The 15,333-nt window shown below is 43.7% G+C and overlaps 1 protein-coding gene across 3 annotated transcripts in view; it reads right to left on the reverse strand.

Annotated features, from left to right (window-relative positions):
- LOC147124941 (connector enhancer of kinase suppressor of ras 2) overlaps positions 1–15,333 on the reverse strand; it is a 1,271,510-nt gene that overhangs the window by 945,323 nt on the left and 310,854 nt on the right. For all 3 annotated transcript variants that reach the window (XM_085995047.1, XM_085995029.1, XM_085995038.1), the window contains exon 5: positions 11,535–11,576. In XM_085995047.1, the coding sequence (XP_085851173.1) occupies positions 11,535–11,576 (42 nt within the window). The remainder of the gene's footprint in view (positions 1–11,534; positions 11,577–15,333) is intronic.

Here is a 15,333-nt window from a genome sequence, read left to right on the forward strand (position 1 = left end):
GTATTCATCTCAAATTCCTCTCATTGCTACTATGGCAAAGACATTAACCCGTTCATTTTAAAAGGATTATTGCCTCCACTAAAATATTGGTGAGGGTCATTTCAGGCAATGTGTTAAAGATATCTTGATATCCCATATCCCCTCAGTGACATGATTAGTGGAACAGTTTATTAAAAACAGGGGGAACCAACAGAAATAAAAACTATTGAATCCTCATTTGTATCAAATTTCATTAAAATGATCTTGCTTGCTGTGTTCTAAATGTGCAGTCTTACCACAGGATGTTAGGTGGAAATTTTGGCTGCTTTTGTTGAATTCTGGGAGACCAGTGACTGAGAGAGCAATCACAGTGTTTTTCTATCCTAATTCCTACCCCCTTATCCCGATGTAGGTGCCTAAGCTGTTATCGCATTTGTGCGGTATTCATTTGGATTCTCAGAGGCCAGTATCCGTGAGCTAACTCCTGTGTTTTATGCTGGTTAATCCAGCTCACTTATCCCAGCAGTAGATTCACTGGCCCTGCTTTTCATGGGTCTATGATTTTGCTGCCCGAACAGGAGAGCCAGAATGAGCAGTGTACGATCCAGCTCCTGGAAAGCGGAGTCCTACCTTGAAGAATTATTTTCCCTTTTAATACTAACACCACTTTGCTTCCACTCTCACACTGGCAAAGTGGAGGCCAGCAGTGCACTATGATTGAGAAAGAAAGAAGAAAGAGTAGCATTTATATCGCACCTTTCACAACCTCAGGGTGTCCCAAAGTGCTTTACAACCAATGAAGTACTCACAAGTGAGGCTGACCAGCTAGCTACTGAACAATTTATAAAAAAGCTCACTCGGAGAGATATTTACCATATCATTCTGCTGCTTAAAACATATTCTGTTGTAATTACAAAGTATTACATAGTATTTACAGCACAGAAACAGGCTATTTGGCCCAACAGGTCCATGCTGGTGTTTATGCTCCTCACGAGCCTCCTCCCACCTGTCTTCCTCTAACCCATCAACATATCTTTCTATTCCTTTCTCCCTCGCTTATCTAGCTTCCCCTTGAATGCATCTATGCTATTTGCCTCAACTACACCTTGTAGTAGCAAGTCCCACATTTTAGCCACTCTCTGGGTAAAGAAATTTCTCCTGAATTCCGTATTGGATTAATTAGTGTCTATCTTATATTTATGGCCCCTAATTCTGGTCTCACCCATAAGTGGAAACATCTTCTCTATGTCTACCTTATCACCCTATCAAACCCTTTCATAATCTTGAAGCCCTCTATCATTTCACCCTTCAGTCTTCCCTTACCTGGAGAAAAGAGACCCAGCCTGTTCAATCTTTCCTGATAGGTATTACCTCTCAGTTCTGGTATCATTCTTGGAAATCTTTTTTGCACCTTCTCCAGTGCCTCTATATCCTTTTTATAATATGGAGGCCAGAACTGTTCTAACCAAGGTTCTATACAAGTTTAAAATAACTTCTCTGCTTTTTAATTCTACCCTGCTAGAAATTAACCCCAGTGCTTTGTTTGCTTTTTTTATGGCCTTATTAACCTGCATTGCTACTTTTAGTGATCTGTGTGTCCGTACCCCAGAGCCCTCTGTTCCTCTACCCCATTTAGACTCTTATTTTCCAAGAACATAAGAACATAAGAAATAGGAGCAGGAGTAGGCCAATCGGCCCCTCGAGCCTGCTCCGCCATTCAATAAGATCATGGCTGATCTGATCCTAACCGCCAATCTACTATCACAGAACCATCTCCTGAATCTAACAGAATTAGACACACGAAATAGGAGCAGGATCAGGCTACACGGCCCCTGGGCCCGCTCCGCTACCCACAGGTCCATGACCGATCCGAACCTAGACTCATGTCCAAATTCCTGCCCGCTCCCCGTAACCCTTTATTCCCTTTACTTCTAGGAAACTGTCTATTTCTGTTTTAAATTTATGTAATGATGTAGCTTCTACAGCTTTTTGGGGCAGCATGTTCCATGGACCTACCACCCTTTGAGTGAAGTAGTTCCTCCTCATCTCAGTTTTGAAAGAGCAGCCCCTTATTCTAAGACTATGCCCCCTAGTTCTAGTTTCACCCATCATCGGGAACATCCTCCCCGCATCCACCCGATCCAACCCCTTCACAATCTTATATGTTTCAATAAGATCGCCTCTCATTTTTCTGAACTCCAATGAGTAGAGTCCCAATCTACTCAACCTCTCCTCGTATGTCCATCCCCTCATCCCCGGGATTAACCGAGTGAACCTTCTTTGTACTGACTCGAGAGCAAGTATGTCTTTTCTTAAGTATGGACACCAAAACTGTACGCAGTATTCCAGGTGCGGTCTCACCAATACCTTGTATGTAGCCTCCTTATTCTTCCTACCAAAATGTATTATCTTGCACTTATCTATATTGAACTTCATTCACCAATTACACACCCATTCTGCAAGTTTATTAATGCCCTCCTGTACTTTATCAAAATCCTCCTCTGTATTAGCTAAACCCCTCCAAATTGGTGTCATCCGCAAATTTTGAAATTTTACTTTCGATTCCCGAGTCCAAATTGTTTATGTAAATGGTGAATAAGTGTTTCCAGCACCGATCCTTGTGGAAAACCATTTCCCACCATTTGCCATTCCGAGTAACTACCTTTAACCCCCAATAACAACAGAAAATGCTGGAAAAACTCAGCAGGTCAGGCAACATCCGTGGAGAGAAATTTGAGTTGACGTTTCGGGTCGAACCCTTCTTCAAAACTGGAAAGAAAAGAAACTAGATCGAAGACAGGGCTGCGATCGGACAAAAGAATAAAAGAAACAAAAGAAGTAAAAGAGATTAGAAGCTAGACGAGATGGTAATAGGCTGAGATTAGGTGTAAAGTGTACTGGCTGGGCAAGAGATAGCTGCCAGGTGTGAGAGAGAAACAAAAAGAAAGGCGGGGGGGAAAAAGGAGTGGAAAAATTACAAGAAAAAATGAAATAGGGGCCGAGGTTATGATCTGAAATTGTTGAACTCGATATTGAGTCCGGAAGGCTGCAGAGTGCCTAATCGGAAGATGAGGTGCTGTTCCTCGAGTTTACGTTGAGCTTCTGTGGAACAATACAAGAGGCCAAGGTCGGTGCGGTCCGAGTGGGAATGGAGCGGTGAATTAAAATGACAGGCGACCGGAAGCTCGGGGTCACCCTTACGGACTGAACGGAGGTGTTCCGCAAAGCGGTCACCCAATCTGACCCAATCAGCTCAGCCTGACCTGCTGAGTTTTTCCAGCATTTTCTGTTGTTATTTCGGATTTCCAACATCTGCAGTATTTTGCTATTGTACCTTTAACCCCCTACTCTCTGTTTATTGTTTTGTAGCCGGCTTGCTATCCATTCTGCTACTTGTCCCCAGACTCCACATATTCTGACCTTAGTCATGAGTCTACTATTTACCTTATTAAGGACCTTTTGGAAATCCAATTATATTTTGTCTACATTACCCTTATCTACCCTTTTTTTTTTACTTCAAAGATTTCAATAAGGTTGGTCAAGCATGATCTTCCATTTTGGAATCCAAGATTCAAGATTCAAGATCATTTTATTGCCATATGTAACTAGTACAATGGAATGCTTACTCCCCACTCACTCCCACAATACAAGCATATAAATATAAAAGCAAAAAATAAAAACAAGTATAAATAAAACAATAAGCAAATAAGCAGAAAGTATAGCAATAACAGTCCAAGTTGCAGGATATGATGAATAGTGCAAAAAAGCCTCAATTACCACTGGAAATAATAGTAATGTAATGTGATAAATATATGGTAATATAAGTAAAATATATATATTTACATAAACATATAACTACAATATATGGGGCAGTGCGGTTCGCAGTTCAGTAGGCGCACTGCCTGTGGATAGAAACTGTTCTTAAACCTGCTGGTCCTGGTTCGGATGCTGCGGTACCGACGTCCAGACCGCAGGAGGGAGAACAGTTTGTGCCCAGGCTGATTGGGGTCCTGGATGATGGAGCGGGCCTTGTTCCGGCACCTGGTCTGGAAGGTCTCCTCGATGGACGGAAGTGCGGACCCGATTATCTTTTCTACCGTATTCACAACTCTCTGGATGGCTTTCTTGTTCTGTGCAGTGGTGTTACCATACCACACATTGACACCATTCATCAGGACACTCTCTATGGTGCCGCGGTAAAAGTTCACAAGCCACTGTGTGCCGCATTTCCTCAGGCACGGTAGAGGGTAGAGGCGCTGGTGTGCCTTCTTCAGCATAGCCTCAGTATTATGGTTCAAGGCCAGGTCATCAGAGATCTGCAGTCCCAGGAATCGGAAGAAACTGACGACTTCCACTGGTGTCCCGTCTATGCTGATGGGCCGATGGTTCCCTCGGTGGCTTCTGAAGTCCACGATGAGCTCCTTAGTCTTGCCAACATTCAGGGCAAGGTTGTTGTCATTGCACCATCTCATCAGCTGGACTATCTCATCTCTGTACTCCGTCTCATCATCGTTGCTTATCAGGCCAATTACTGTGGTGTCGTCGGCAAACTTGATAATCCGGTTGTTGCTGTGTATGGCTGTACAGTCACGTGTAAACAGAGAGTACAGCCAAGGACTGAGGCAGCAGCCTTGTGGAGCTCCGGTGTTGAGGACCAGAGTGGATGAGGTGTTGTTCCCTATTTTCACCACTTGAGGCCTACCAGTCAGGAAATCCAGAATCCAATTGCAGATGGGGGTGCCCAGGCCTAGGTCCCTCAGTTTCAGGACCAGCTTGGAGGGAATAATAGTATTAAATGCAGAGCTGTAGTCAATGAACAACAGTCTGACGTAAGTGTCCCTCCTGTCTAGGTGTTCCAGGGCAGTATGTAGTGTTAGGGAGATGGCATTGTCTACAGACCTGTTCGCCCTATATGCGAACTGGAACGGGTCCAAGGAATCGGATATGATGCTGCTTATGTGTGTCATGACCAGCTTTTCCAGGCACTTCATGGCTATAGATGTTAGAGCCACGGGACGATAGTCATTGAGGCCTGTTACCTTGGTCTTCTTAGGTAACGGCACAATGGTTGTCTCCTTGAAGCACACTGGTACAACAGACTGCTGCAATGAGATGTTAAAAATGTCCGTGAACACAGGAGCCAGCTAGTCTGCGCAGGTTTTGAAGACACGGGGTGAAACCCCGTCTGGGCCGGCTGCCTTCCGTGCTTTCACCCTCCTGAAGGTTCTCCGGACCTCGGATTCAGTCAGCTGTAATGAGTAATCCTCTGGGTGGCTGGGGGTTTTGATGGCCGGCTCAGTGTTCTCCCTCTCAAAGCGAGCATAAAAAGTATTCAGTTTGTCTGGTAGGGAGGGATCGGTGTTGGTGACTCCTGCTGAGCTCCCCTTGTAGTTGGTGATGGCCCTTAGTCCCTGCCACATGCGTCTGGCATCAGAGCCCCTGCCGTACTGAGACTCTAGTTTGTTCTTATAGTCTCTTTTTGCTGCTTTGATAGCCTTTCTGAGGTCATACTTGGCCTTCTTGTAGGGTTCAGTGTCCCCTGATTTGAAAGCGGTACGCCGTTCTCTTAGTTTGTTGCAGATGTCTGAGTTCATCCATGGTTTGCAGTTAGGAAATAAACGGACAGTCTTGGTAGGAATGCATTCATCCACCAGTCTGTTAATGTATCCAGTAACGTGGCCTGCGTACACATCCAGGTCTGGGTTCTTGAAAACACTCCAGTCCGTTAATTCCAACCCGCCCTGCAGTTGTAGTTCTGTGTCCGCTGTCCAGCTTCGCACCGTTTTTACTGTTGTGGGTGTGCTCTTTAACTTCTGTTTGTAAACAGAAAGTAGGAGTACGGAAATGTGGTCTGATTTGCTGAAGCCCGACCGAGCAATAGCACGGTAGGCGTGCTTTATTGTTGTATAGCAGTGATCTAGAGTTTTTCCATTTCTTGTCGGACAGGAGATGTGTTGAAAGTATTTCGGCAATACTTTCTTTAAACTACAATGGTTGAAGTCTCCCGCAATGATAGGAACTGCCTCAGAATACCGGTTCTGAAGTTTACTGACCTCACTGTAAAGTTCACTCAGTGCAGCGTTTGCATCAGCTTGTGGCTGAATGTAGACTGCTGCCATGAGAATAGCAGAGATTTCCCTCGGTAAATAAAAGGGCGACACTTAATTGTTAGTAGTTCTAAATTAGGTGAACAGTGTTGTGAAAGTACCTGGACATCTGTACACCAGTTGTTGTTGATCAGGCAGCAGACACCCCACCTCTGTTCTTCCCCGTTGAATCAGCTGTTCTGTCGGCCCGAAACAGAAGGAATCCCTGGGGCTGCACCGCCTCATCAGGTATCATGGAGGTTAGGAACATGGCACAGCACTCCCTAATGTCCTGCTGTGAGGCGATATGGCAATTCAACTCGTCAATCTTATTTGCCAGAGATTGAACATTGGCAAGGAGAATGCTGGGCAAAGCTGGTTTCCACCCCCGTCTGCGTAATCTAACTAGCAGGCCTGCCCGCGACCCCCGCCTGTTACTCCATGCAGATTACTCCTTAATGGCCCAGAAATTCGGGTCGGGGGCTTCCGGCAGGTGCAATCCCCCGACCAGCACTTACCTTGCGCGCCGGCCGTTGTGCTGTGGGCCCCCGTGGAATTCTGATCCTGGGCCTGCTCCAGCTGTCGGCGCACAGTGCTTGCGTATCCCAGGGGCGCAGTTAGTTCGATGCATCCCCTGGGGTCACGTGGGCCATGGGGAGCCAATCGGAGCAGGGAATGCTCCATTCATAAGTTTGACAGGAAGTGCTGTCAAAACTTAGAAATACTACGGGCCCCAAAACATCACTAAATCTTCAAATAATTTTTTTTTTTTAAATCACATTTTTTAAATAAGCTATAAATTACATGAAATAACTATTTTAAACAATAATTTAAATTTTTGAAAAAAATAATTTTATTTTCTAACGGGGCTAAAAATAAACTTACCTTTCTTTAAAGTATTTAAAAATAATAAACCTGTGGAAAAAATGTTTTAATCTTAATTAATTCACCACTTGCCTTGTAAAAAGCAGGCCTTACACCTGCTTTTTAAATGTGTAACTTCTGCAGACTTACCCTCCCGGGGAAACCTGCAAAACAAACGTAAGTTCGATGTGCACGCGCAGCCTCTCCCACGCACGCGTTCGAACTCTGAGCCCCTGCTTTCAGGGGAACAGAAGTGCCGGTTTCCCGCGCATGCGCAGTGCATGCAGGAAACCGGCACTTCCATTGGGCCTACTGGTGAGTACCCCATGCGTACTCACCCGTGGAAACCCGAATTTCTGGGCCATTATATTTTCAGTTTCTAGATGTTTTTCTGTTACATCATTGATTAAGGATTCCATTATCTTTCCTACCACTGATGTTAAGCTAACTGCACTATAGTTCCCTGGGCTTGTTCTATCTCTCTTTTAAATATAGGAATCACATTAGCTGTCCGTCAGTCCTCTGGTACTATTTCCTTTTCTAATGTATTTTTAAATGTATGTAATAGTGTCTCTGCTAGCTCTTCCCTAACTTCTTTCAATATGTGCGAATGGACCAGAGGTTTTATCTTCTCTAAGTTTGATTATTTTATTAATTAATCGCACCCCTTTCTATCTTAAATGTCTTTATATCCTTTTTGATCTCTTCTTCTAATGTAATATTTGCAGAAATATTTTCACCTGGGAAATAGAATGTTTGTAGCTTTCGTAGCCAAAGAAAATCAATTAAAACAGCTTTGTCCATGGGAATTATATTTCCACTGGTGTTTACAAACAGAATTTTTACAGTGACTTTTGACATCCACTTTAAATATTGATTTCAACAAAACAAAATCTAAAACGAACACAGCTTTAACGGACTAGAATAGGAATTATATGACCTTGTAGCGGTTCGTGTAGATCCCCACTAAATAAGAGAGTTTGACTTCGACGAACTATAAATAAGTTGTTTATTTACAGGAACAGGCTAATTACAGCAGGTAAGATGGCTGACTGTAGGAGCACCGTAGTGTAGGTCTTGTCCCAGCGGGGACTCCACGAGGACTGAGTTCGCAGTCCTGTGGGGAGCGTGATGACGTCATCGCATTGCTCGCGTTTCCCGCGCTTAGGGCGTCACGTGATGCGCGTCGTTGCGTCGCTGGCCGTTGAGACCGAAGTCGGGAGGCCGGGCTGTGCCGGTGCTTGCCGCGGGAGCAGAAGATTGCGTCGCTCCCGTCGGCTGGCCGTTGAGGCCGAAGACGCTAGGCTGGGCTGTGCCGGTGCTTGCCGCGGGAGCGGAAGATTGCGTTGCTCCCGTCGGCTGGCCGTTGAGGCCGAAGACGCTAGGCCGGGCTGCGCCGGTGCACGCACATCACGTCGTACATGACGTGACATCAGCGCGCTAGGGCGCGTCTTAAAGGGGCAATGGCCCCAACAGGTAAGTTAAAAGGGCAACGGCCCCAAAAGTTAAGTTAAAGGGAATTATGTATCTCAATGTAAGGGACAACCAGTGGTACCGCCACAACCTGTGAATTTTTCTTACATAAATTGTAAACTTCCATTTCAAAATGTTTGCAGCTTTGAAACCTAGATGGTACAGAGGAATAAACTAAAAAACCCAGACATAAATCCAAGCTACTGTCTGAAAGTTGTCAGATCACTAAAGTCTGATACAGATTAAATGGTGTCTGATAACTCTGTGTAGACAAGCAAAACACCAATGCTACCAATGTAGCGGCCTGGGCTGAATGTGTGAAAACACGGCTTGGTATCAGGCTAACCTGGAGCAGACATGGCCAAAAGCCTGCTTGTGCTATTGGATAATTGCATCAAGCCCTGTCACACAGTAAATCATTACCCAATAAAACATGGGACGCTGAGTTGAAAATTTGCTCCAGTGCTAGTTTGGAGTTCGAACTCTCATCTCCGACAGCCTGTTGAAATAGCTGAATTTTAAACCCCATCTCTCTCAGGCCCCATTTGGCACCACGGTTTTATAGTGCTGGACTGTGGTTTGTTTCCATTCGATGTATGAGATATTGTCGCAGGGAGAAAAACTGAGAGTGCAGAGATCAAATTTAGTTTCATCAATGTGACTGGAATCAAATTCAATTTCCAGTTCAATTTCCGGTGCTGGAGATTGACCTTGTGCCTACATCTTCAGGTCCCACATGGAGACAAGAGAGTAGATATCCCTCTTCACTAAGCCAAGGGAATCGGTGCTCCTATACTGGGTCTTAAAGAGGAAAAAGTGGCCAAGACCCATTAGGGAAGGCCTTCCTCCACCCTGTGCTGCCACAGGGTTTCCTGGGGCTCTTCCAACTGCTGTAGCCAGGTCTGCGCCTGTAGTATGAGCAGCTTTTCCACTGTCTGAGGGAGGAGGGGGCATTCCCATCTCCCTCCTTATTTTCCGACGACTGCACCTGTTCGGTGGCCCAGCGCAGGAGCTCCTGAAGATACCTGGAGTGAGGACCTGCACTAGGACCCTCCCGGGCCAGATGGTCTACAGGGGTCACAGAGGCAGACCAAAGATAGAGAAGGCAGCTTGGTAATTGTAGTTACACCATCTCGGGGGGGGGGGGGGGCAGGAGGCTCTCCAGCAGTAGCAATGGGCCTTGATTGGGGCAGCCCATATAAGCGGCCCAAAGCAGGAAAATCATGGGACCTTCAGTAATGAGGTATGATGCACCTGTCGGGCACCCAGAGATCTCTGAATATATTGGGAGGATCTTTAAACTGCACGCTCTCTTTTACACCCACTATTCAAGTCATTATATTTAATATAATTGAAGTAAGGGTATGGCTATCAAATATGCAAGATATCGCACAAAATTTAAGAAATCCAAAGCATTCTTCCGGTTCATCAGTTTTATTTTTACGGATGTCTATCTTTAATTTCTAACTGTCATACAGGTGAAGACACACACATTCCTTTTAATAACTAGTTAATCGACGAACCAGTTTATACAGGCTTGACTACAGTGTGTTTTATGCTATTACTTGAACCTTTACTGTAGACATACAGACCCACACACACATACTTAATCTACATCATATTATGTAGCTGCAAAGAAACATCAGTTCTGTCACTGTGTCAGGACATTTTCCCTGTTGTCGCAATCCGAAAGTTTGCTTCTTAACTGAACTAATTTCATCACTTCTCCCATTTGCATGCCTTATTGATTAGGCTATGACTTGGTTAATTTGCTATGTAATTTCAGGGCATGTCCTCATATCCTTGCTTAAGTGTTTGTGGCACACAATCTTACTTGCAAATCAAGGTAGCAGCCCAACTTCTCGTGAGCTAGCTTAGAGATTTTGTCCAGTTTTGTCATGTTCAATGCCAATGACTAATTTGTGGTTTTCGCAGAATAATGGGCCGAATCCTAGAATGTCCACAAAACACTGCCAAAAATTCTTGCAAGTCTCATGCAATAAAATGGAATTTGATTTATTCAGTCAACATATAGCAATAGACCTAATTAAAAAGGACAGCATTGGGAAATATCATCCCATGTAAGAAAAATAGAACTTGACACTTCACCTATTGTAAACAATGGCCCTGATCATGCGACAATGGAGCTGCCTTGGCTCTGAAGTTAGTGTGGGCTACTGTGCCAGTCAAATGGGTTAAATAGAGGAATTTCCTTCTCAGCCTGCGACAATCAAAACAGCCACCAGTGTTATTTTATTAGCATATAAAGGCACACGCTGATTAGAATAACAAATTAGGACAAAACAAAAATCTTGACAATTATAGGATTTCAACATAAATATGAAAAATTAAGATGAAAAAAATATATGTTATGGATTCAGAACCACTATGCCATTTCAATAATTAGACTTGATAATATTGGGAATTCTCATTAGTATTCAAGAGTGAAAAAAAATGTATTCATTTTAAAAGTTGCAGCACTGCACTGAAAGGGACAGATGAGAGAACTATACTCTGCATCCAGGCATGTTCCTTATGAGCTGGGCGTGGTCAATGCTAGCGCAAGGATCAAAATGGAAGAGTGTTAATTTTCTAGCATTAAAATCCCTCACCTTGATGAGCGTAAATCTATCAAAAAAAAATTCTCTGACATAAAGATGCATGATTCCCAACCACAAATATTTGAACTTTCAGATCAAAAGAGATATCCATGCTGTACGATCAAGGCTTCACACAAGGGAACTATGTTAACTATTGTATTTATAGAGACACTTATTCTGCTTATAGGCCTCTGAAATGCAGCAGTGGAAATCTGGAACTTGCTCCCCCAAAAGGCTCTGGAGGCTAGGTCAATTGAAAATTTCAAGACTGAGATAGATAGATTTTTGTTAGTTGAGGGTATCAAGGGATATGGAGCAACAGTGTGTAAATGGAGGTGAGGTACAGATCAGTTATGATCTAATTTAGTGATGGAAAAGGCTCGAGGGGCTGAATGGCCTATTCCTATTCCATGTTCCTATTGGGATTGGGAAACTGGACAGGCTCACTTAATCAGGCGAGAAATAAAATGAAACAACTTCTGAACTAAGGCAAGCACACTATAGCAAAATGAACGCAATTTAAAGAACTCACCACATGGAGAATCTTATTTTCAGTTTCATAAACTGTGCAATCCTACAGGGGGGAAAAAATGAACAATTAGCTCATTCCACTATGCCAAACAGCTTATAGTACTTCTTAGGCCCTGACATTCAGTGCTCCCTTTATGCATCAGTCCAAAATTCCTCAAACCATTACTTTAGCATTGCCATTAAACCAATTTAAAATAAATGGGCTCATAAATCCAACAGAGTGGCACAGAGAGATATTTCAGACTAACATATAAAGCCTTCACCTGCTAACATCCTCTGAAAACCATAATTGACATCTGAACAAAGGATTAAATAGTACTGTGAATTCAAGGAGACAAAACTAAGCCAAAAAATATAAGTTCTTTGAGACAAGATATTTTTATGGCCCCCCAACAGATTGCATTCTAAAACTATTGCAATAGTTCTGGCAGGTGGGGTGCAATGCATAATTTTTTGATTTAAAAAAAAGAATCTGTATTAATTTTTAAGTTCTTACAAAACAACTGCAACCTGCTTAAAGCATGTTTTTATAAGGTTGTGCAAAATTAATTCAAAGTACAAAATTGAAGTATCCAGCGAGAGACAGTCGCTGATGCAGATAGTCGCAGTGCTGCCCTTGCCAAGTTATCACCTTTCTATTTTATTAGGGGTTTCACACCTCGGTACAAAGGCACATGTGTCATATATTGATGTATGATCTAATCTAATCTGTGCCAAGAGGAATGCTTCAGATCTCTAACCTGAAGTTCTGCTCCATGTTTTTTTACCTTTCTCAAAAGCATTTTACTGTTCTGTTTCACGGAGGCTACAGAGTTTCTCATTTATTTGTCTCTAGATCAAATGTTTCTTGGACACAACTCTTGAAGCATCACTGGGCTTATGGCCCGTACTTTGCGGCCCCTATGAGTGCGTTTGAGCTGTGTACATGCCGCGCAAGTTCTGGGTTTTCATGTGCAAAGCACATACGCAAAAACCTGGAACTTGCGATGTCAAGAATCTTCTTGACAGATCATCCACATCCCCGAGAGAAGGGAGTCCGCGGGCGGAGATTTAGGCTAAAATTTTGCCCCACTTCTGCCCAGCGAATGCCCGTCAAATTCTTACGCCTGGTAAAAGCATAAGTCCTGCTTATACCAGTGTAAGAGTTTAAATGAACATGAAAATACATTTTTTTCAATCATTTAAACATTAAAAAACCTGTGCAATATGGTACGGTTATTTTTAGCCCCTTTAAAACATTTAAATTAATTTTTCAAAAATTAAATTTTTGTTTTAAATATTTAATTAAATGGCATTTTAATTCATTTTGAATATGTAATTTTAAAAATTTTATTTGACGTGGACATGTATTTTTTGGGATATTCCCATTCATACTTATGGGGTTTCCGTACGTACGGAATCTCCATAAGCATGCATGGGGATTCCCTTCTGTCATTCGTTGGGCAGGCCCATGTGGTCCCAGGGGCGCTTGCGAACCGCCTGCGCCCCTGGGATACGTGGGCCTCTACCCGTGGGTACCCAGAGAGGCCCAGGACTGCGAGTCTCCGTACTCCCGGACCACCAGGTACGCAGGCATTTTATTTGCGGATCAGAGGCATTTCCCCGCAGGAAGCCTCCGACCCCAAATTCAGGGCTATTGTATCCATGCTCATAGGTCTATCAATGAGATGGTTCATTTGAATGGTAGCACTACCTGCTTTGCCACTGAAACATCTCATTAAACACTGGCTGGCAAAATCTTTTCATATTTTTAAAATGTAACAATAACATTAATCCCACATTTTGCTGCCAAGTGTATTTTGCGCCATCCTGGATCCTGCCTGCATTGTTGTATATCTGCACTTGGAGCCCACGATCAGTGCTACAAATTGCTATTTGTGACTAAAAAAACTTCTCAAAATCAATATTATTGGCTATAATGTATCACATTCCAAAAAACAAAACATGTTGCATAATGCTTGAGCAATAAAACATAACAGCGCAGATTTCATAGAAATATTGTGTAGCATGATACAAAATTAACAGGGAAAGTGAACTTCTTTAGTGAATTTGCATAGTGTTGAATCCGTGTGTTAATGGAGACACGGAATGCAGGAGTTGATTTAACAAGTGTTTACTGAACAAAGTCTGGAGGTGAACTAACTATACAAGACGCTATACAGGCTTATATACCCGAGTGGTCACTACCGGTACTACAGTACACAGGGGCTTCAAAAAAACATAGTTCCTCTTAAAGGTACATACACTACAATTCCTCACCGTTTAGATAAATAGTACATAACATTTTAAGTAATCATTAAATAACATTTTTACAAGAACAATAATCTACACATTTGCTGAAGTTAATCAATCACAAATTCAGTCTCTCTGGAGGCTTCCTGACTCGGTCCGGATAACGCCTCGGTGGTGTAGTAGGTTTCGGTGGTGTAGTAGGTTCTTTTGGCAAGGTCGATTCGGCTTGACTGCCAGGGTCGAGTTCATCTGGTTCCAGTATCACCGGATCGGAGGTAGATACTATGGGTATCTCTGCTTCATCACCAGGCGTATAGAGTTGTGGTGCAGGTTGTCCCTTTTCGGATGACTCTATGATCTGGTCAGCATGGCGCCTTATTATGCTTTCTCCAATGTCCACGGTATACATCAGCGGTCCTAGTCGTGTGCAAATAGTTCCAGGCTGCCATTTCTCGGGACGGTAGTCCCGGGCCAAAACTTGTTGACCTATCTGGAAGGTTCTAGTTGGCCTTTCATTCATGCTTTGAAATTGCCGGTTCTCTACGTCCCTTCTGATGTTTGGCTTGATCAAATCCAGCCGGCATCTTAGTCTTCTATTGAAAAACATCGTGGCGGGGGTTTGGTTTGTAACCACGTGTTGCATTCCTGTACGCAAAGAAGAAGTTATCAACCTTATGTTGTAGATTTATGTCTTCATTACCCATGGCCTTCTTGAAGGTCTGGACAAACCTTTCAGCTAATCCATTGGTGGCGGGATGGTATGGGGCGGACGTGTAGTGCTTAACCCCATTGTTTTTTAAGAACTTCCTGAATTCTTCGGATACAAATTGCGGTCCATTATCAGAACAGATCTGTTCAGGCAGCCCATTCCTGGCGAATATGGTCCTTAATACTGTGATGGTTTTTTCCGTGGTGGTGGAGGATATCTTTATTACCTCCGGCCACTTGGAGTGTGCATCCACCGCGATTAAGAACATTGAGTCCATAAATGGACCAGCAAAGTCGATATGTACCATTTGCCATGGAGATGAGGGCCACTCCCATGGATGTAGAGGGGCTTGTGGTGGGGCGTTTTGGACCTTCTGGCATCCTAGACAGCTCTTGGTCATTTCTTCGATGTCTCCATCGATACCTGGCCACCACACAAACGCTCTGGCTAAGTTCTTCATTTTCACTCCACCCAGATGCCCCTCGTGAAGCTCCTTTAGCACTTTATCCTGGAGTTTGGGTGGAATCACCACTCTGGATCCACACATCAAGGTTCCTCGGCACACTGACAGCTGTTCTCTTCATTGCGAGAATGCTGGCAACAGTGGTTCGCCATGTGCTGGCCATCCCTTCACCGTTAAATCGTAGACTCGTGAGAGAGTCGGGTCATTTCTCGTTTCCTTTTCAATGGTAGAATTTGTCACTGGTAGACATTCCACTATGGTCGAGTGGAACATCTCCACTGGGTCCACTGTAGGCGCCTCTTCTACCGTTGGCAACGGTAGGCGCGATAACCCGTCAGCATTCCCGTGCTGTTTTGTTCCTTTGTATTCTATGTCGCATTGGTGTGCCCCTAGGAA

The sequence above is a fragment of the Somniosus microcephalus genome, chromosome 1 (genome assembly GCF_052327205.1).
Source record: "Somniosus microcephalus isolate GS21.2 chromosome 1, FLI_Smic_1.0, whole genome shotgun sequence".
NCBI lineage: Eukaryota > Metazoa > Chordata > Chondrichthyes > Squaliformes > Somniosidae > Somniosus > Somniosus microcephalus.